The 23,116-nt window shown below is 39.9% G+C and overlaps 1 protein-coding gene across 1 annotated transcript in view; it reads left to right on the plus strand.

Moving 5' to 3' along the window:
• Positions 1-23,116, plus strand: part of LOC126457896 (transcription elongation factor B polypeptide 3) — a 163,852-nt gene that overhangs the window by 34,042 nt on the left and 106,694 nt on the right. The window contains exon 3 of the mRNA XM_050094568.1: positions 15,097-15,290. Coding sequence (XP_049950525.1) covers positions 15,097-15,290 — 194 coding nt within the window. The remainder of the gene's footprint in view (positions 1-15,096; positions 15,291-23,116) is intronic.

Below are 23,116 nucleotides of genomic sequence, written 5' to 3' on the forward strand. Positions count from 1 at the left end.
AGTGGAGATGCATGCTTTGAGGAAGTTCTGGCATATGCCAACAGATGGCATGACAAGCTGAATAAGAAAGGCAGGTGAGGTCCCTAACTGTGTACACTATAAACAACAGTAAGCAATAATATGATTTTTGCGGTCAGAGGGCATAAATCGTCGACAAATCCACACAAGGATGTTGGAAAGGTGTGGAGATAGCTGCACGAGTGGGTTGATGCATTTAAAAGTGGATATACCTCAGTTACAGATGAGCAATATTCCGGTCATCCCAGCACAGCCTTTACTAAAGAGAATGTGGGATGCGATCATGCCATGATTTGTGAGAACCAAAATATTTCTGTAGAAGCTTTAGGCAGGAAATTGAGTATCAATGTTGGATGCCCTCATACCATTGTTAGTGAGGTTCTCAAGTACCGTTTTTTGTGAGCATGATGGCTGCCTAGGTTGCTCACTGGTGGGCAGAAGACGATGCATGTTCAGGCTGTCACAACATTTCTGGTGCAATATAATGCTGAAGGACACAACCTTCTGACATGAAATGCCACAGCAGACAAAACCAACCTGGGTGCATCACTATGAACCAGAAAGCAAAAGACAGTCTTCAGAATGGCAACACACATCTTCTTCAGCCAAGAAGAGATTCAAGTCTCAGCCCTCTGCCTGACATGTCCTCTTCACCGTCGTCTGAGGTATGAATAGGCCGATTTTTGGAGCGCTATCAGCAAAGAGATGAAACAACTAACAGTGTCCGGTACAGCGCTATGTTGGGGAATGAGCTGAAGTCAGCAATACGGAGCCATTGCAGAGGACTTCTGTGTAGAGGCATTCTTATCCTTCACACCAGTGTGTACCCCCACACCACTGCAACAGCTCTTGCCATCATTCGGAGAGTGATCTTGCTCCTTCAGATTACCATGTATTTGAACCCCTGAAGGATGCCCTGAGGACAGTGATTTGAAAGTGATGTTAAGGTTAAAGAAGCAGTACTCTCTTGGTTGCAAGCACAACTGAAAATCTTTTATTTGAATGGAATAGAAAACTTGATGCAATGGTATGAGAAGTGTATCAAAAAATAGGGTAGTTAAGTATGATGAAAAATGACTACTTGTTTGAGTCTGTAAGTAAAATACACGCTTTACGAAAAATAGTTTTCTGTTACTTTTTGAATCACCCTCGTAATACTTCATTAACCAATAATTTAATCCTTCCTTCAGTAAGACTCTACCCAATTTGATATGCATGAATCATATATCATTCAAATTGTCACTCAAAGTTAGTTACTGAGAATTGTACTTTAATAAAGTGTGTTATCAGAGGAACCTTTAACTATCAAAGCATGTTAATAAATTGCTGTGTCGCTCTCATTTATGGAAACTACATGCTGCAGGTCTGTGGGAGATTCCTTTTCTGCTTGCAGTAATCCTTGCAAAAATCCTTGTGGTGTTAACAGCATGGTGCTTAATTGTTTGTGCATAGCATGGTGAGCATATTGTACTATTCAAACTTGAAATACCATCATTATCTGCTGTGCCAAACGGTTTTTGGTAATTTACCACCCACATTCAGCCATCCTCTTGTCCTCCTGACTAGAGAATATGGAATTGTCCCTGTTACTTGCTGCAACAGCTATCTCAGCTTATCATAAGAAAATTTAAGTTCATAATATTCACTCCATGTATGCCCTATCATGTTGCCCCATTTTGCTTCCTTTAGCACTTCTAAGAACATGAATCTTCTCACTTCATTCCTTATCTACGAGATGTTGAAGGTCTGTCTCAATGACTGACTATGATATTTGAGGACTACTTGTGGTTTCTGAATGAACAAAAGTCCGTTCTGCAAAGGCTGATTGACTATTCCTTCTGCTCTGGAGATGATCAGCATCATGACACTCACTAACCTCCATCTGATCATCATCCTTGCCGTCACCTAGAGAAAATAATTTATATGTATTACCTCCTTCCTTAGCAGAAGGTGAGAATACAACAAAAAATACCTATGCTTGTAAGTACATTACATGAATCAATGAAAACAAACAAAAAAAGTCATACTATTACCCATGTATCTTCACATCTCAGTCTACGTATTCCTTGGTCTCAATTTGTATGGCCTGTTCTGTGGCATTTCTTTGCTGTTTTGCTTCTTAGTACTAGTGCTTGGAAATTCCATTGGTACTTGAGAAAAGGAATCTATAGTCCTTGAAAAGATTTAATTGTAGTGATATGAACTGCTTATGTTCCTACTGGTAACTGTAACTTCATGTTTACAGGAGACTTTATATCAACCACTTGGTAAGGACCCTAAATCCTCGTCAGATCCTTGTTTGTCTTGCCATTTGGAGTGTAAGAGTTCACAAGTAATACCCATTGACTTAACCAATACTGAGATAAATTCCTCTTACTTAAACCCAGTTGCTCTTGATGTCCAAGTGCATTCATGTTGGCCTGTTTTGCCTTTTGTTAGACTTCGTTTAAAGGTTTTGCAGGTACCTTTTCTCAACTTTGGTTGAAACATCAAACAGAGATGGAATTTTGTGTCCATGTACGACATCGTAAGGTGATAACCCTGTTCTCGTATGAGTTTTCAAATTGTAGGTACTAACAGCAAAATCTAGATATACGTCCCAGCCTATATGCTGAGAATTCACATAATGGCTTAGCATCTTTGATACAGTTCTAAAAATTTTTTCTGTATGACCATTTGCTTCTGAGTGGAATGGACTCATATATAATTTCGTAACTTTCAGTAAGCAATGACTGCTTAATGAGATCAGACGTGAAAATTGTCCCTTGGTCTGTAATAATCATATAAGTATCCTGTGATTTACCATAGTTTGAGCTACTGTACTCACTTTCTTGATCCATTATTGCTACCATTACTAAATACCTTGAGAAGTGATGGATAATTGTTAATACACACCTGTTACCTGATTGATTATGGTAGTCTTTGTAATTGTATCTTTTGATGGCATAAATCAGCTTGTTGTTTACATGTAATACAGTTCTTAAGATACTGCTGAACATCAGCACATCTTGTTTTCCAGCAGAATCTTTCTGCTACTCTTCCATCTGTTGTTCTCTTACCCCCATGACATAATAATATATGATTATGTGCTTGCCATAATGCTTCTGTTCACAAAACTGCTGGAACTACAAAACATGGTCCACACTTGGTTGACCTACACAATATGCCATCTTGTACGACAAACTATGACTGTCTGTAATACACCTGATACATTTTATCACCAGCTTGCACTTTCTGCAGAGCTTTGAGATCAAACCCAGAGACTTGCAATGCCCAAATCTTCCTACTAATTGTATCAGCATTTGTGTGTTTATCACCCGGTTTGTGGATTACATCTTAATGAAATTCACACAGTTTGCCGGCTGCTGTGGCTGAGCGATTCTAGGCGCTTCAGTCCGGAACAACGCTGCTGCTATGGTCACAGGTTCGAATCCTGCCTTGGGCATGGATGTGTGTGATGTCCTTAGATTAGTTAGGTTTAAGTAGTTCTAAGTCTAGGGGACTGATGACCCCAGATGTTAAGTCCCATAGTGCTTAGAGCCATTTGAACCTTTTGAAATTCACATAGTTTCAAAGCCCACTTAGTTAGACAACTTGAAGGATCTTTTAGCTCCAGTAGCCATTTTAAAGGTGCACGATCAATAATCACTGTGAACTTATGTCCGTATGGATAACATCTGAAATAACATATCACACACATGACCACTAACTCCAGCATCTCGGGCCCGAATTCAACATCACGTGGGATGCAAACAGCAATCTGGAGGGGGTGGGGAAGGAGAAGGAGAAGGAATAGTAGTGTACAGGTGGGGAAAGAGATGAACCCTCTCTTGTGGAGTGTGCAGAGACTGAACTCCAACAGGCACAGTGCCAGGAGGTTGTGGGGCAGGGAGGTGGGGGAAAAAAAAAAAAAAAGAATTAGAAGAGCAAGGAAAGAGGGGGGAAGGGGAGGATGCATCAGCAGAGGGCTGCAAATAAACATGGTGGGAGACTAAAATGGGAAGCAGATGATAGGACGTATGGGGTGGAAACTGTTGGGTGGAGGGTGTGGGGACAGTATTTTACCGTAGATTGAGGCCAGGATAATAATGGGAGCAGAGAATGTGTCATAAGTTGCACCTCAGAAAAGCCAGTGGTGCAGGAAAGGATCCAGATGGCTTGGATAGTGAAGCAGCCATTGAAATCAAGTGTGTTATGTTCCGCTACATGTTGTGCCACAGGGTGGTCTCGTTTGGCCACAGTTTGGTGGGGACCGTTCATCCTGGTGCACATAGCTGGTTGGTAGTCATACCAATATAAAAAGCTGTGGAATGATTGCAGCAGAGCTGGTAAATGACATGGATGCTTTCACATGTGGCCCTGCCCCTGATGGGTTAGGACTGAAATAGCAAGTGCTCGGTGGGTGGATTGGGCAGGTTTGCACCTGGGTCTTCCACAGGGACATGATCCTTGTGGCAATGGGTTGGGATTGGGAGTGAAACTGTAATGGATATTACTGCCACATGATTGAACTACATCACCTTATTTCCTCCTCTTCTGCAATTTGCATTGTATGCATGAAATACACACTTATGGTCATTCCCCAATCCTCCTTGGTTATCATGCATTCTGTTGGAACCATGCTGTCCCTCGGAGGACATCTGGAGGAGTCTGTACATTGGTTCACACATAGGTGGTCGGTGAGTGGGTTCTCCTTTGTATCACATTGGAAGCAATAGGAGTGGTAGTGCAGATGACCTCGGCAATCACTATTTGCAACATTTACATTCTGACTATCGAATTCCAACATCTTCCCCTCCCTTTTCTCCTAGTTGGGGCTTTCAATACTCATCACACTCTGTGATGCAGTACTTCTTTATCTGGTTGGGGCCTTCTACTTGCCCACCTTCTTACCGACCATGATCTTTGCCTCCTCAATGATGCTATTCTTACCCCCATTGATCTAATAACCTCTTCTTGTGGCTTCACTGCATTGATCACTACATGACAGTCTTTGTGATAGGGACCACTTTCCAGTGATCCTGTTGCTTTGTTCCTACTACCAGATGGACCAACTACCACATCGGGTGCTTCAAGGAGCCAACTGACAATTGTGTGTCTTAGCTGTCATATCCTGTGTCCCTAGCTGTCATATCCTGACTGGAATATGGTTGCCAGCTTAATGGCTTAGCAGCACCTTAGCCTCCGAAATTGTGGAGTTTGTCTGGCAACTGTACCTTTGGGATTAACCCTTTGGTGAAGCAGGAATATTACCTCTTCAGTAGCAACTCTTGGCCTTGTATGTGGGTGCCATTCAACAATTCCCTCATCATCCAGTGCGTCTCATTCTTTTTGCATATGAGGTGTGTCAAACCTCCTGATACCCTCTCTCGGGTGGGATTACCAGTTGAAATGCACCTCCCAGCCCTCTGCCAGGATCTCTGCATTTCCTCCCTGTACTGTGCTCCCATTATTATTATTATTATTATTATTATTATTATTATTACTACTTTTTTTTGTGCACCTGCACCCTCCTCACAGGTAGTCCGCCACTTGTAGTCTTGCGGTAGCATTCTCACTTCCCGAGCACAGGGTCCCGGGTTCGATTCCCGATGGTGTCAGGGATTTTCACCTGCCCCCAGATGACTGGGTGTTGTGTGTTGTCATCATCATCATCATCATCATCATTCATTCATTCATTCTCATTACAATTTGAGGAAGACAACGGCAAACCACCTCCATTAGGACCTTGCCTAGTATTGTGGTGCGGGTCTACCATGTCGTTCCCCTACGCTCTGTCGAGTAGCATGGGACTTCATCATCATCATCATCATCATCATCATCATCATCCTCAAAGGTTGGCGCCCAGGCCACAAATTAGGACAGATCTGTTTTAAGGTACTAAAATCTGTCACCCCCTTGATCTTTCAGTATCTGTTACATTAAGTTCTTCAGGAGTTTCAAGGTGCTACCATCCTTTACACTGATGGCTCTAAAACTGGATAAGATGGGCTATGCTTTTATTACCCTACCAGTCAGGAACACCATTCGTTGCCAAGAATATGTAGTGCTTTTACAGTGGAGCTGATAGGCATTAATGGAGGCCTCCATTTCATTAAACAGGTCTCCCTTGACCATGTTTTAATTTGTAGCAACTCAACGAATAATCTCCAGCCCATTGACTGATGTTACTCCTGTCAGCTTTCAATCTCTGCTATTAATGACCTTCTCGCCGAACTTAGTTGTACTGACTACTTGGCTGACTTTCTCTGATTACTAAGTCATGTGGTTATCCCAGGGAATGAATTGGTTGACCATTTGTCTAGAGGAGCGATTACTGACCCCCCCCCCCCCTCCTCCCCGGCTGCCCCGTCCCCCATCCCCTGTCCCCCTCCCACTCCACTGATTTTACCGACATCAGATGTGGATTCCTGGTGCAAAATAAGACATTTGCTCACACGGAGATGGAATGACATCTGGTTGGCTGCTACCCCCTCTAATAAACTCTGCATATCAAGAAGACTACTCCTGCCTGGTGCTTTTCTACTGTTTCTCTCAGAAGGAATTCACTATCCCATGTTGCCTCCACATTGGTCATACAGGGTGTTTCAAAAATGACCGGTATATTTGAAACGGCAATAAAAACTAAACGAGCAGCGATAGAAATACACCGTTTGTTGCAATATGCTTGGGACAACAGTACATTTTCAGGCAGACAAACTTTCGAAATTACAGTAGTTACAATTTTCAACAACAGATGGCGCTGCAAGTGATGTGAAAGATAATAGAAGACAACGCAGTCTGTGGGTGCGCCATTCTGTACGTCGTCTTTCTGCTGTAAGCGTGTGCTGTTGACAACGTGCAAGTGTGCTGTAGACAACATGGTTTATTCCTTAGAACAGAGGATTTTTCTAGTGTTGGAATTCCACCGCCTAGAACACAGTGTTGTTGCAACAAGTCGAAGTTTTCAACGGAGGTTTAATGTAACCAAAGGACCGAAAAGCGATACAATAAAGGATCTGTTTGAAAAATTTCAACGGACTGGGAACGTGACGGATGAACGTGCTGGAAAGGTAGGGCGACCGCGTACGGCAACCACAGAGGGCAACGCGCAGCTAGTGCAGCAGGTGATCCAACAGCGGCCTCGGGTTTCCGTTCGCCGTGTTGCAGCTGCGGTCCAAATGACGCCAACGTCCACGTATCGTCTCATGCGCCAGAGTTTACACCTCTATCCATACAAAATTCAAACGCGGCAACCCCTCAGCGCCGCTACCATTGCTGCACGAGAGACATTCGCTAACGATATAGTGCACAGGATTGATGACGGCGATATGCATGTGGGCAGCATTTGGTTTACTGACGAAGCTTATTTTTACCTGGACAGCTTCGTCAATAAACAGAACTGGCGCATATGGGGAACCGAAAAGCCCCATGTTGCAATCCCATCGTCCCTGCATCCTCAAAAAGTACTGGTGTGGGCCGCCATTTCTTCCAAAGGAATCATTGGCCCATTTTTCAGATCCAAAACGATTACTGCATCACGCTATCTGGACATTCTTTGTGAATTTGTGGTGGTACAAACTGCCTTAGACGACACTGCGAACACCTCGTGGTTTATGCAAGATGGTGCCCGGCCACATCGCACGGCCGACGTCTTTAATTTCCTGAATGAATATTTCGATGATCGTGTGATTGCTTTGGGCTATCCGAAACATACAGGAGGCGGCGTGGATTGGCCTCCCTATTCGCCAGACATGAACCCCTGTGACTTCTTTCTGTGGGGACACTTGAAAGACCAGGTGTACCGCCAGAATCCAGAAACAATAGAACAGCTGAAGCAGTACATCTCATCTGCATGTGAAGCAATTCCGCCAGACACGTTGTCAAAGGTTTCGGGTAATTTCATTCAGAGACTATGCCATATTATTGCTACGCATGGTGGATATGTGGAAAATATCGTACTATAGAGTTTCCCAGACCGCAGCGCCATCTGTTGTTGAAAATTGTAAGTACTGTAATTTCGAAAGTTTGTCTGCCTGAAAATGTACTGTTGTCCCAAGCATATTGCAACAAACGGTGTATTTCTATTGCTGCTCGTTTAGTTTTTATTGCCGTTTCAAATATACCAGTCATTTTTGAAACACCCTGTACCAAGGACACACATAGTTTCATTTTATATAATGCACACCCTCACACTGTATTTGAGGAGGCTTACAGACAGTAGCTGATATCCTGGTGGAATGCCCCATTCTTCTGGCCCTCCATGCTAAACAAGGCCTTCTGAATTCCTTACTTCATATATTGACAGATGATTCATGGACCATTGAACTGGTTTCCATTTTCCCCATGAGATATATAAAGTTTTAAGTTACCTTTGGTGCGGGGATGGAGTGACTGGGCTTATTAGTGTCACCACCTGCCAAGTGGGTTTGGGGGAAACCTGACCCTGCCTCCTTGACCAGATCACTCTTTCAACCCTCCCTTACTTTGTTTTAATTATTTTTAGATGCAGTTGCTCGTATTTTATGCCCCTTGTTTTCATGGTCGAGGTAATATCCATTACATTTTTAGCCATCTTACTTTTACTGTTCTGCATCTACATAATAGAAGACATTCTTTGCTATCTAATTGTCTTTGCCTTTCATGAGGATGGTAGGTGTCTCATGGGGGTGGGGCTTTTTTTTGCCATTGGATGAGCCTGTGAGACTCCTCATCTACTCTGAACTACGTACCGGTCTGATCCTTATGCTTCTCTGTAAATTCTTTCTCCGCTGTGGCACCAGTATTGCCTTCAATGCCTTGGTATTACCTCTCCTTCATACTTTGATCTTTAGAGCATGTACTTTGCGGACGATACTAATTCCGGATGAACAACACCTTGATTTAGGAATTGATAACCTTGCTGTTTAGTTCCTCAACCCATCACATGTACTGTTCACTGTATAAATGTTCGTAGGCATTGATATGTGTGGAAAGTCAATGTGTACTTGTAGTAGAACTACACTTCACCATTTAGACAATGTATTGCTGTTCCTGTGTAGGTTGTTGAACTACACATTCAGAAAGAAAATCAAACTTGGAAGAATAGCTTTTAAAGCAGTGTGCTAAAAATTCTGCTAAACACTACAATCATATGTTCAGCGTGTTGGACAGTGCTGAAAGTATTCTTTGACAACAGCAGAAGCACTACTATCACAGAAGCCGTAAACATACACCATAAATGCATATTCCTCATTAGTGTAGATGTGCGGCATTTTACCAACACCTGTATAAACACTGTTAACCAATGTTCCTCTCTGAGACAATCTCACTCCCCCACGGTACTTCATTCACAACCTACCATGGACAAGTGTGCGTTCAGTCAGTTAGTTCAATGGGAGAAAGACATCCCAAGCAAAAGACGCTGAAAGCAGTGACGTAGGTTGAGTTAGAAGAAACTGTCAAACAGCGTGGGTGGGTAAGACACATACATGCATGCTACCAGCTCTAGAACAAGTGTACATTAAATGTTTTCTATCTCAGAAAACGTTCAGAATAAGCATATGTCCATATGATATTTTGTGCTTCAATCCTGTCATATCCCTGAATATTGACCATTCCTCCAGGGACGATGTATGTGTCAATGGTATTAGTTTAATTTTAATGTTTAGTTTAGTTTTTGCTTCCTTTACACTCCATGAGGTCAATGAGAAATTGGTATGCATACAACAGCATGCATACCTAATATGTTCCAAATACCGCACATAAAAATGAGATTTTCCAGTGCTCATACCTTTGGTTCTGTTGGTAATAAAAAGGTAGGGTCAAATGTTTTAAATAGCCCTTGGGTTAGGGACAATATGTATACCCAACAGAAGGATCATCTTACTGTCACTACCTTGTTGTATGGGGTCAGTATGGGCCTTAAGGAGGCTCCATTAGTTCAAGGGTGGTTCCTCAGAAAACTCCCCAAAAAGGGCTTTTTTTTTTTACTGTATTTTCACCCTCACCAATGGGCCAAAACCCAGCTGAGGACTCCAAGATGGCTATGCACAGTAAATGGCTGAATTTTTTATGGTGTATTCCTAATATCCTGGTCTCAAAAAACGGTGAAAAATTTCTTTGTATCTTTATCCATTCTGAAGATAAAGAGATTCAGAGTTACCGTCTTGTACACATAAAACACTCTCATAAAATCCAGTGCAAGGCAAAAACGTAGTTTATAGAGTGAAAGTAACTTAGCACAAATAAGTTTGCTGCAAAGTATCCCCATTATTATTTGGGAACCCCATGTTCTTGTACTGAAGCACATGAGAATTTTTTTTCTCGTAAAATCCTATCAGAGGTTTAAAATTAGTTTTGCATTATTTCAATTTTGCATAAGTAAACTGTCTAAATTTTACTAATCGATGCATTTCTTTTCATATGAGTGGCATGTCTCCTGCTGGGGGAGGGAACCAGTTTTTTGTTTTTTATAATGAAACATATAATGAGGAAAAATTTTACTATGATATGTGTAAAATGCAAATGAACTATAGCAAGACCTGACTGAAAAGAAGGCAGTGCTTGTGTGGCACAAATAACCATTATTGATTTAACATGTACTGCTGGATAATGGCTTCTTGTATACTTTTTCATGTATTATGGTAATCAGCTACACACTTCCTTATTGTTCCTGAATGTTTCCTAATGTCATCTACACATCTTCCATTAGGTCACTTTCTTGGTCTTCTCTTATTTCTTGGAATCCAGCAAAAAGCTTGCTGATCTCTCAGCCATCCACTCAGCTTCCTACATGTCCTGTCCGCCTTTTCTCACATTTCATTTTCATCAATCAAAATTAAGTCGTTGACTCGAAGTCCATTCCCAGATGCGTATGCTAGTTTTCCCGTCTCTCCTACTAAGTACCAATATGCATCTCTCAGTTGCTTGCCGAATAACTCTCAGTTATGAAGTTTTTACATTTAAAGCCCATATCTCACAATTATAAGTCAAAACAGGCGATACACACTGTTTGCGTATTGTCTTCTCAGAAACATTAAATGCTCAGTTCAGGAAACCCTATTTAGCTCATTAAAACACACCAAAGCCATTTTTAGTCTTCTACTTATTTCTTTTGCAGTCCATCCTGTTGCTGGATTATAACTGTTCTACATATAAAAGCTTATCAACTGGTTTTATGACTTTATTGTTAATTTGCAATACTTCCTTTTTGATATGTTCATTCTACATTATTTTAGTCTTATTATAATTTTTTTCAGGTCTGGTTTTTAACTTACTATACTAAGTTCTTCATTTTGTTATTTCAGATTATCTGTACTAGAGGAAAAATTAAGGAAAGTCTTTGTTTTGTTGTTTGAAATTTCTCAGTATTACTACTAGTGCTGCTGAGAACAATTTTGGTGGTTTGCAATCTCCCTGTTACTCTGTTCTTTCAACTTTAAACCAATGAAAAATTGCTCCTATTTGAGCCCAAAAAATTAAAAGATGTTCCTTTTTATTTAAAATAATCTGAAAACTCAGTTACAGCTGCCTCATTTTAGCTGGCTCAGCACCTTTAAAAATTTTCCAAACAATTTTGGCTGGCAAACATAGTCATGTGTTTTATGCTGAGAGAGAAGAAGGCATTGGCAGTGGCAAAGAGATGGAAAAGTAATACATTCTGGAAGATAGTAGAACTTGGTTTTGGTATATAATGAGCAAAGGATACAATGGCAGTGTGGAGAGAAAGTGATAGACACAGTGACACTGAAACAGTACTAGGAAAGGACTGAAGGAGAAAGTGCCGGGTGGGGGGGATAAAGAGAAAGGAGAAGTGGGCAAGAGGCAGAGTGTATGACAGTGACAACAAGTAAGAGTGAGATATTGTTGGTGAAAAGAGACAGCAGCAATAGGAAGGAAGGAAAGATATATTAATAGTAAGCAAGAGGGAGACAGTGACAGTGAGAGGAGATTGTATTAGTCGGACAGAATGAAGGGGATTGTAGCTGTGTCACAGAAGACAATGATATGAGAGACACGAAGAGGTAATAACAATGAGTTGCGCTGGGTAACAGGGATATTAGTGACTTGCAGCAGTAGACCAGGTGGTGTGAGTGAGCTACAGTTAGGGAAACGTGTGAAAGTTTGAGGTGAGTTGCATGTTAAAAAAAGCGTGAATATTTCGCACCCAAAATTTTTGGGAAAATTTTTAACGGTGTTGAAGTATGTAGAATGAGGCAGCTGGTGCCTGACTTTCCAAAGTCTCCTAAATAAAAAGGAACATATTTTAATTTTTTGTGAAAGAAGAATCTGACAGGGAGATTCCACACCGCTAAAACTGTTCTCAGCAGTACTAGTGGCAATACTGAGAAATTTCAACTAACAAAGCAAAGACTTTTCTTAGTTTTTCCCCTAGTGCAGAGAATCTAAAATAATAAAATGAAGAACATAGTACAGCAAGTTAAAAACAGGACCAGAAAATAAACTATAATAAGACTAAAATAATTACAATGAACATATAAATTAAGAAAGTATTGCAAATTAACAATAAAGTCATAAAACCAGTTGATAAACTTTTGTATGTGGTACAGTCTTAACACAGCGAGAGGATGGGCAGCAAAAGAAGTAGGTAGAAGAGTAAAATGGCTTGGATGGGATTTGGTAAACTAAATAGGGTTTTCAAAACTGAGCATTTAATGTTTCTAAGAAGAAAATATGTAAACGGCATGTATTGCCAGTTTTGACTAATAACTGTGAGTTATGGACTTTAACTGTAAAAACATTCATAACTGAGTGTTATACAGCAAGCAACGGAGAGATGAATGTTGGTAATGATAATGTGTACAACTTTGCTTCTGCCATTTCTTTCCCCAACATTTGAGGCTTTAATGAAACAAATTGGTTACACATGTATCATTCAAAGTATTTTCCATTCTCCCATCTTTCGGGCATGTTCGTCTTTTGAAGCAGTCCACAAATCGATCCAATTTGTGACTTCTTCAACAGATTGGAAGTGTTGGTCAACCAGGCCATGCGCCATTGATCTAAACAGGTGATAGAGGGAGCAATGTCTGGAGAATACGGCGGGTGGGGTAGGACTTCGCATTTTAACGTTTCCAAGTATGTTTTGACCTCTTTTGCAATGTGTGGTCGAGCGTTGTCGTGCTGCAAAATCACTTTATTGTGCCTCTTGCTGTATTTCGGCTGTTTGTCTTTAATAGTGCTCTGCTCAAACACATTAATTGTGTTTAATAATGAGCACCTGTTATTGTTTCACTTGGTTTTAACACCTCATAGTACACGACACCGAGCTAGTCCCACCAAATTTAGAGCATGATCTTGGAGCCATGAATATTCGGTTTGGCCTTCGACGTGGAAGCTTGGCTGGGATATCCCCATGATTTTTTGCATTTAGGGTTATCATAATGAACCCATTTTTCATCCTCGGTCACAATGTGATGCAGAAATCCCTTCCGTTTTTGCCTCTGAAGCTACTGTTCACAAACACCATTCAATGTCTCTTGGTTTCCGCTCACACGGTACCCAAGTTCCTTCTCTCTGAATCATGCCCATAGCCTTGAGACATTTTGAAATGGCTTGCTGTGTCACTCCCACTAATTGTTCTACTTCTTCTTGAGTTTGACGCAAGTCGTCACTCAGCAATGTCTCCAATTCTGCATCTTTGAAAACATTCTCTCTTCCACCACTATGCTGGTTTACGATGTTAAAATCGCCGTTCTTGAAGCGTTGAAACCACTCACGACATGTTCTTTCACTAATAGCGTCCTTACCATACATACTTGAGAGCATTCAATGAGACTCAGCCACTGTTTTCTTCATATTGGAACAAAACAGTAACACCTCTCACAAATGACGAGAATTAGGCTCGTAAACTGACATTTTCAATCAAGCACAAGTTTGTGATGCAGGCACAAATCGACTAATGTTTGAATGAGGTCCAAGCTAACTTCCTGACGTCTGTGATCTATTTCTTTCGACCACTACTTACCGTTGTCACTATCTATCGGCAAACGGCGGAACCAAAATTGTACACCTTGTAGCAGGAGAGACAGGAAAACTAATATATGCATCAGGGAGTGGACTTGAGTGGAAGATTTAATTTTGACTGATGAAGATGAAACGGAGGTGGACAGGATTTGTAGTAAGCTGAATGGATGGCCGAGAGACCAGGGAAGGTTTTTGCTGGATTCCAATAGATAAGAGAAGACCAAGAAAGTGACCTAATTGAAGATCTGTAAGTGATATTCGGAAACACTTGGGAACAGTATATAAGTTTGTAGCTGATTACCAAATTACATGAAAAAGTAGATACGAAGCCATTATCAAGCAGTGGGTGTTACATCAGTAACTATTATTTGTTGCAAGTAATCATTGCCGTCTTTTCAGATGGATATTGTGTAAATATGTTGCTGTAGTTCATTTGTATTTCACACCCATCATGGCAAGTTCTTTTTCATATTATATGTTTCATCATAAAAAACAAAATATTGGTGCCAAAAGCTACTTCCTCTTTCACTTCATGCATTGAAAAACTGCTTTGAATTGTACACCATATGAAAAACTTCATATTCCAAGTTACTCTAATTCAAGGACTGTCATTGTAGCCTAGGACTAGGTGGTTGTTTATGCTATTTCTTTTTTGTAGTTGGTCTGCTTGGTATGGTATGTTTATTATTGTCTGCAATAATCTTATTATATTCTGAATGTCTCTGTGCTATTTAGATGGGAAAATGGGCATTTTCAGAGTCTGAAAATATTGTGTAGTAAAGTATTTATCAGGAAGCATATTACGTTGAAGTTTGTCTTCTTTCTTATTTTATATTTGAGAGCAAACAAGAGAGAGCAGAGCAGAAATTTCTGGTAACTTTTAATTGTTTAGCTGACTGTAATGTCAGTCACACACACTATATATGATTATTTAGTAGTTGAAGTGAGTGTATTGTGGTACTACAATTAGATTTTTATTTCTTTGTTTATTTTTACTGTAGTAAATTTTCGTAGGTGTGCCATTTGGAGCTCTTTGTCTGTTAAATGATGTTTTTCTCAGTTTAGCCACCTTCAAGAACAATATATTGTATACCTGTGTTCACACTTATAACGATGTGATGATTTTTACAGGAGCAAGCTTTGCAGAAGCCCTAGGTATGGTTGACCCCATGATTAAGAAGAAGTCGACAAACTCTTCTGGATCTAGCTCAAATTCAAAAACAGCACGAAGCTCTAGCAGTAAGACATCTGCAGTAGTAGAGAAAAGCAGCTCTAAGAGCAAAGAAATGAAGCCACCCAAAGTTATTCCATCTGCCAAAGATGAGGTAATTTGAATGTAAATTTTTATTTTTTATTTTTTCTTTCCTGACGAAGCAACCGTTGGTTGCGAAAGCTAGAATTTTGTGTGTATGTTTGTGTTTGTTTGTGTGTCTATCGATGTGTGAGCGCTTTCGTTTGGTAAGTCACATCATCTTTGTTTTTAGATATATTTTTCCCACGTGGAATGTTTCCCTCTATTATATTCATATTTTTTATTGTATTAGTGATTTAATGCTGTGTGGACCATAAAGTTAAGTGAAGTAGTGGCTTTCATATTCATTGGATGTCACTGTTTAAATAAATGTTTACAGTGCAATTGCATAAGTAGTTCAGGTGTGTTCAGATGAAGCTGCGGCTTGGATTTTACATGCCAGTGCTGGACTTTACTGTGTGGCTGTGGACTTTACTGTGTATAATAATAATAATAATAATAACAATAGTGTCATGCTGGTAAGTTTTTATGAAATATAAAAGATGAAATGATTGCTTTCATCTCTATTTGTGTCGATGAAAGTTCATACATAATGAAGTTGAGCAAAAGAGTATGGCTAAGCTATAATAAACCAACAGAAGACGCATATTTAGATTATTAGAAAAAAAAAAAAAAAAAAAACTTCCTTTAGTAGGTGTGGTTGGAGAAACAAATGGAGTTGAAATTTAGTAAAATAGTAGTCATTTTTAGATGAGGTGAAAGTGTATTGGTCGGAATATATGTTCAGCATGAGAGCCATTGAGCAGTAATGATGAATATTTATAGCTGTGGCAGTTTGAGATTCACAAAAAAATTAAATCCTTATATACAAATTATGAAAAACATTGTAAGAGAGCAACTAATAAGTTTTTACTTGGATTATGGTTCATTACTCATTCCTTTAAATATTAAATGGTGCTACTATTTAGCTGTAGATGTTCCATCCTTTGTCTAATTGCATTCCGCTTAACAGTTTTTGTGCATCACACTTAAGGGCACAGGAGACCCCTTATTATAATATATCTTGCATAGTATGATAACTCAGAATGACAAAGTGAGTCAGCACAGGTCTAATTCCATTTGTTAGAATGATAAATAATAGCTTGGAATATGTATTGATGTCTTCTTAGGTAATATTTCCCACCAGTTTAATTATTTCTGCATCAGTTACTAATGGTAGAAACAGAAAATACAAAATAAAGCTGATGTTGAACACAAGAAGATACCATTCTTTCACTTACTATAATTTAGAATAAATTAGTTTACATTTGCACTGTAGTTGGTGAAGGTGGATTGGTATAGATCTGGCAAGCTGGCATTAAATGGGTTAGGAAGGAATCTACGCAGCTGGTATGGAAAGGATCAGATTAGATGAGTAAAAATACACATTTTGATGTATAAAAAATTTTTTTTTTTAGATGTCCAGGACAATGTCAGAACATGCTGTGTTCTACTTGAGGAGTCTTTGGAATATGTATGAGAAGTTTCCACAATGAGAAGTTTCTTAGGGTCACTTTCCTAGTAGTTGATGGTTGCTTTTTGAGCATCAGTAATTTCCACTTCAAAGGCTTCTTCAGTTTTTATGAAAATAGTCGTCAGTGTCAAACTGGATTAGTGTTTAGTTAATGTGAGATTTATCACTAAATTTTTTGGTAGAAACTGACTGACGAGCTACGAGGTGTGCACTGGAGCATCATCGAGCTGTGAAACCGCTCTTGCTTTGCTAAAGGTTGGTTAGCATGCATTTGACTCTTTTGAGGTGGTCTTTTTAGTACTTGCCAATAATGGACTATTCTTACAGCACAATTTTTCTGTAAATTTTTGTATGACAGGCAAAGAATGCCATGATCATGATGTCTTGGTTGATTTTACAGCACTCACCTTTGTTGACTTTTATTTGTGCAGAATTTGTTCACTGGTTTTATGTTTTGTGGATGGATTGGACACAAAGCACTATATTTCATAAACAGTGATGTTACCCTTTAGCAACTTGGATTATCCTCTTTCACACAGTGAAATTTACACATGTATTAAGCCGCAGTTTTTTATGTTCATGCGAGAGGGATTCAGTACATATTTTTCACACAATTTTCACTTCCTCAGAAGTGTCATACAAAATAGTGTCAACAGTTTTGCTGGTCCTCAGCTCCCATGCTACCATTTCACTTGTCAGATATTGGCTCTGCACAAAAAGATCCTGCAGCACTTGATTGCCCACATTACTATTGAAGTGTTATCAATTTCTTTGGTCTCCATCCAACAACTTTCATTCCTCGTAAATAGGTATTGCATGTGTCCTCTGTATAACTTCACATTTTCGATCTGGTGTTTGCACACTGGAAGTAATTCTCGATTGGCTGATCTGTTCTCTGACTGTGACAGACGTGACATCCAGCAATAGCAAGTGTCCTTTACCTCTCTCAACAAACTCAGACTCCAGAAAAGATAAGTGGTATTCTGCAAGACCTCCATTATCTAGTACTTACAAGCACTTATCTATGCTACTCAAGACAAGATGACATTTACCAAAAACCTCGAAGAATTTGTTACTCTAATAACTGTTTAGACTGAGATAGGCTACATATTTTAAATATATCTATGGTATATTTATACAGATATATGTAAAGGGGAAACATTGTTAGCAAAAATATTGAATATACATGATACTCTAATAAACATTTGGACAGGCATAAGCTATAACTTTTTAAAAATATATCTTACATATAACAGGCAAAAATTGTTTGCAAAAATTGTGAGAAGTTCTTAATCAATATACTTCAAACTTTCCTGCAACACTGTAATAAATATTCAGGGAAATATAGGCTATATATTTTGCCAAACAACAGTGTGCATGTTTTCTGTTAAAACCAATTGCGAGAAAAAAAATGCTTCACTGTGCTGAGAAGTGAAAATATGCAGTTCTGTTTTCTTTCTCACAGCCAATTTTAACTACAATACCAAGGCAGTGAAACCATTAGACTGACTGTTTTTCTCAAATATATTCTTTCTTCTCATATATAATTTTCAGCAAAAATGTATGCATAACAATGTGCTGTTTTGCTTTCTTCCTCACAGTCAGTTTTAATAGGAAGCAGTTAAGTAGTATTTATGACATATGATTAGAAAACTACTACGGAATGTAAATCGTCCGAAACTTTGTAGTCCTGCCTATTCACAGATTAAAACTGCGAAATCTCTCATTGAAACTTCTATGCTCACATGTACAGCAGCTGGATATCTCTCTCTCATGCCCTATATACCAATAATCCGAGCCGGTTTACCCACTCACTTAAGCGACTTCAGTTCCCAATCAGAGTTTCATTTGCTATACCATTAAACAAGGCTCAAGGTCAGAGAGTGGGGGGGGGGGGGGGGGGGGGAGGAAATGGACATAAAGAGGGGAAGTAGGAGATGGGCAAAGAGAGGTGGGGAAGAGGAGGAGGAGGATGATAGGGACAGGGGGAGATAAGAGAATGAGATTACAACATACATCCAATTCCTATACATATTTAACAGTTGTGAAGCATTGCTGGGTTTGTTAGTATTGGTATATGCACTGTGAAAAAAATCGATCTATGTACTTTGTAGGTAGACTGTATATTACTCAACATTATGAGAGCAGGAAAATGAACCTTATAAAATATACCACAAGTGTACTGATGTGCTTGCAGTAGAATTTTATTTAAAACATAGAATTTCCTAGAAATCTAATTCTTTGAACAGACCTCGTATGCTGTCCTGTTTTCTTCCACAAATTGAAATCTGGGAACAGCATGTTCCACAACAGATGGGAGTGTCTCAGGGGTAATGTTCAGACTGCATTGTGCACAGCTGATAATTCTAGAATTTTCAAAATGCCTATACAGCAGCTACTTTGTTGGCTTTGCAATGTGTGGAGGCACCATCTTACATAAAAAAAGACGCCACCCACACATCCATGCTGTTGAAGGGTTGGAATTACATTGGTGCACAAAAGACTTTAATAGTGTTTATGGCAGTGATGGTACAGGTAACAGGACGTGCAGGATCCATCTCCTCAAAAAATACGGCACTATGATAAACGATGTTGTCAGATGGCACCACACAGTTACCTTTGCAGAACAAAGCTGTACTGGTTGATGTGCAAGAGAGTTTCCTTTGCCCGTATTCTGCAATTCAGTGTATTGACATGTCCTTGGAGTTGGAAATGAGCTTCGTCTGTCCCACAGACCATTTCATTGTCCACTTGCATGTGAGCCAGAAATTCTAGATCAAATTCTTGTCTTACTGGAACCATGGACCTTGCCGCTGGTGGGGAGGCTTGCGTGCTTCAGCGATACAGATAGCCGTACCCTAGGTGCAACCACAACCGAGGGGTATCTGTTGAGAGGCCAGACAAACGTGTGGTTCCTGAAGAGGGGCAGCAGCCTTTTCAGTAGTTGCAGGGGCAACAGTCTGGATGATTGACTGATCTGGTCTTGTAACACTAACCAAAACAGCCTTGCTGTGCTGGTACTGCGAACGGTTGAAAGCAAGGGGCAACTACAGCCGTAATTTTTCCCGAGAGCATGCAGCTTTACTGTATGGTTAATGATGATGGCGTCCTCTTGGGTAAAATATTCTGGAGTTAAAATAGTCCCCCTTTCAGATATCCGGGCGGGGACTACTCAAGAGGATGTCGTTATCAGGAGAAAGAAAACTGGCGTTCTACAGATCGGAGCGTGGAATGTCAGATCCCTTAATCGTGCAGGTAGGTTAGAAAATTTAAAAAGGGAAATGGATAGGTTAAAGTTACATATAGTGGGAATTAGTGAAGTTCGGTGGCAGGAGGAACAAGACTTTTGGTCAAGTGAATACAGGGTTATAAATACAAAGTCAAATAGGGGTAATGCAGGAGTAGGTTTAATAATGAATAAAAAAATAGGAATGCGGGTAATCTACTACAAACAGCATAGTGAACGCATTATTGTGCCCAAGATAGACACGAAGCCCATGCCTACTACAGTAGTACAAGTTTATATGCCAACTAGTTCTGCAGATGATGAAAAAATCGAAGAAATGTATGATGAAATAAAAGAAATTATTCAGATAGTGAAGGGAGATGAAAATTTAATAGTCATGGGTGACTGGAATTCGGTAGTAGGAAAAGGGAGAGAAGGAAACGTAGTAGGTGAATATGGATTGGGGATAAGAAATGAAAGAGGAAGCTGCCTGGTAGAATTTTGCACAGAGCATAACTTAACACTTGGTTCAAGAATCATAAGAGGTTTGTATACATGGAAGAAGCCTGGAGATACTTGCAGGTTTCAGATAGATTATATAATGGTAAGACAGAGATTTAGGAACCAGGTTTTAAATTGTAAGACATTTCCAGGGGCAGATGTGGACTCTGACCACAATCTATTGGTTATGAACTGTAGAGTAAAACTGAAGAAACTGCAAAAAGGTGGGAATTTAAGGAGATGGGACCTGGATAAACTGACTAAACCAGACGTTGTACAGAGTTTCAGGGAGAGCATAAGGGAACAATTGACAGGAATGGGGGAAAGAAATACAGTAGAAGAAGAATGGGTAGCTTTGAGGGATGAAGTAGTGAAGGCAGCAGAGGATCAAGTAGGTAAAAAGACGAGGGCTGGTAGAAATCCTTGGGTAACAGAAGAAATATTGAATTTAATTGACGAAAGGAGAAAATATAAAAATGCAGTAAATGAAGCAGGCAAAAAGGAATACAAACGTCTCAAAAATGAGATCGACAGGAAGTGCAAAATGGCTAAGCAGGGATGGCTAGAGGACAAATGTAAGGATGTAGAGGCTTATCTCACTAGGGGTAAGATAGATACTGCCTACAGGAAAATTAAAGAGACCTTTGGAGAAAAGAGAACCACTTGTATGAGTATCAAGATCACAGGTGGAAACCCAGTTCTAAGCAAAGAAGTGAAAGCAGAAAGGTGGAAGAAGTATATAGAGGGTCTATACAAGGGCGATGTACTTGAGGACAATATTATGGAAATGGAAGAGGAGGTAGATGAAGATGAAATGGGAGATATGATATTGCGTGAAGAGTTTGACAGAGCACTGAAAGACCTGAGTCGAAACAAGGCCCCGGGAGTAGATAACATTCCACAAGAACTACTGACAGCCTTGGGAGAGCCAGTCCTGACAAAACTCTACCATCTGGTGAGCAAGATGTATGAGACAGGCGAAATACCCTCAGACTTCAAGAAGAATATAATAATTCCAATCCCAAAGGAAGCAGGTGTTGACAGATGTGAAAATTACCGAACTATCAGTTTAGTAAGTCACAGTTGCAAAATACTAACACGACTTCTTTACAGATGAATGGAAAAACTAGTAGAAGCCGACCTCGGGGAAGATCAGTTTGGATTCCGTAGAAATACTGGAACACGTGAGGCAATACTGACCCTACGACTTATCTTGGAAGCTAGATTAAGGAAAGGCAAACCTACGTTTCTAGCATTCGTAGACTTAGAGAAAGCTTTTGACAATGTTGACTGGAATACTCTCTTTCGGATTCTGAAGGTGGCAGGGGTAAAATACAGGGAGCGAAAGGCTATTTACAATTTGTACAGAAACCAAATGGCAGTTATAAGAGTCGAGGGGCATGAAAGGGAAGCAGTGGTTGGGAAGGGAGTGAGACAGGGTTGTAGCCTCTCCCTGATGTTATTCAATCTGTATATTGAGCAAGTAGTGAAGGAAACAAAAGAAAAATTTGGAGTAGGTATCAAAATCCATGGAGAAGAAATAAAAACCTTGAGGTTCGCCGATGACATTGTAATTCTGTCAGAGACAGCGAAGGACCTGGAAGAGCAGTTGAACGGAATGGATAGTGTCTTGAAAGGAGGATATAAGATGAACATCAACAAAAGCAAAACGAGGATAATGGAATGCAGTCGAATTAAGTCGGGAGATGCAGAGGGTATTAGATTAGGAAATGTGACACTTAAAGTAATAATGGAGTTTTGCTATTTGGGGAGCAAAATAACTGATGATGGTCGAAGTAGAGAGGATATAAAATGTAGACTGGCAATGTCAAGGAAAGCGTTTCTGAAGAAGAGAAATTAGTTAACATCGAGTATAGATTTAAGTGCCAGGAAGTCGTTTCTGAAAGTATTTGTATGGAGTGTAGCTATGTATGGAAGTGAAACATGTATGATAAATAGTTTCAACAGGAAGAGAATAGAAGCTTTCGAAATGTGGTGCTACAGAAGAATGCTGAAGATTAGATGGGTAGATCACATAAGTAATGAGGAGGTATTGAATAGGATTGGGGAGAAGAGAAGTTTGTGGCACAACTTGACTAGAAGAAGGGATCAGTTGGTAGGACATGTTCTGAGGCATCAAGGGATCACCAATTTAGTACTGGAGGGCAGTGTGGAGGGTAAAAATGGTAGAGGGAGACCAAGAGATGAATACACCAAGCAGATTCAGAAGGATGTAGGTTGCAGTAGGTACTGGGAGATGAAGAAGCTTGCACAGGATAGAGTAGCATGGAGAGCTGCATCAAACCAGTCTCAGGACTGAGGACCACAACAACAACAACAACACTGGAAGGTTAGGATGAAGCAACTCCTGAACATGGGTAATTTTGAATGGATAACAATACCAAAAGTTTCCTAGAATTTTATGCACCATGCTCACAGTCGTGTACAACATTTGCACAATGCTCTGTGCATTGCATATTTACACAGCATCACTCGAGCTGTCCTCCAGTTCTGTGGTGACATCTTTTACTGACATCAGATCAGTTGTTTTACTCTCTCTGCCACAGTGCATCTCAAAAGAAAACCTGTCTTTTCAAATTTCGTGACCATTTTCTCCAGATCCTTGGTAGACATCAGACCAATGCCCTTTTTTTTTTTT

Source organism: Schistocerca serialis, chromosome 2 (genome assembly GCF_023864345.2).
Source record: "Schistocerca serialis cubense isolate TAMUIC-IGC-003099 chromosome 2, iqSchSeri2.2, whole genome shotgun sequence".
NCBI lineage: Eukaryota > Metazoa > Arthropoda > Insecta > Orthoptera > Acrididae > Schistocerca > Schistocerca serialis.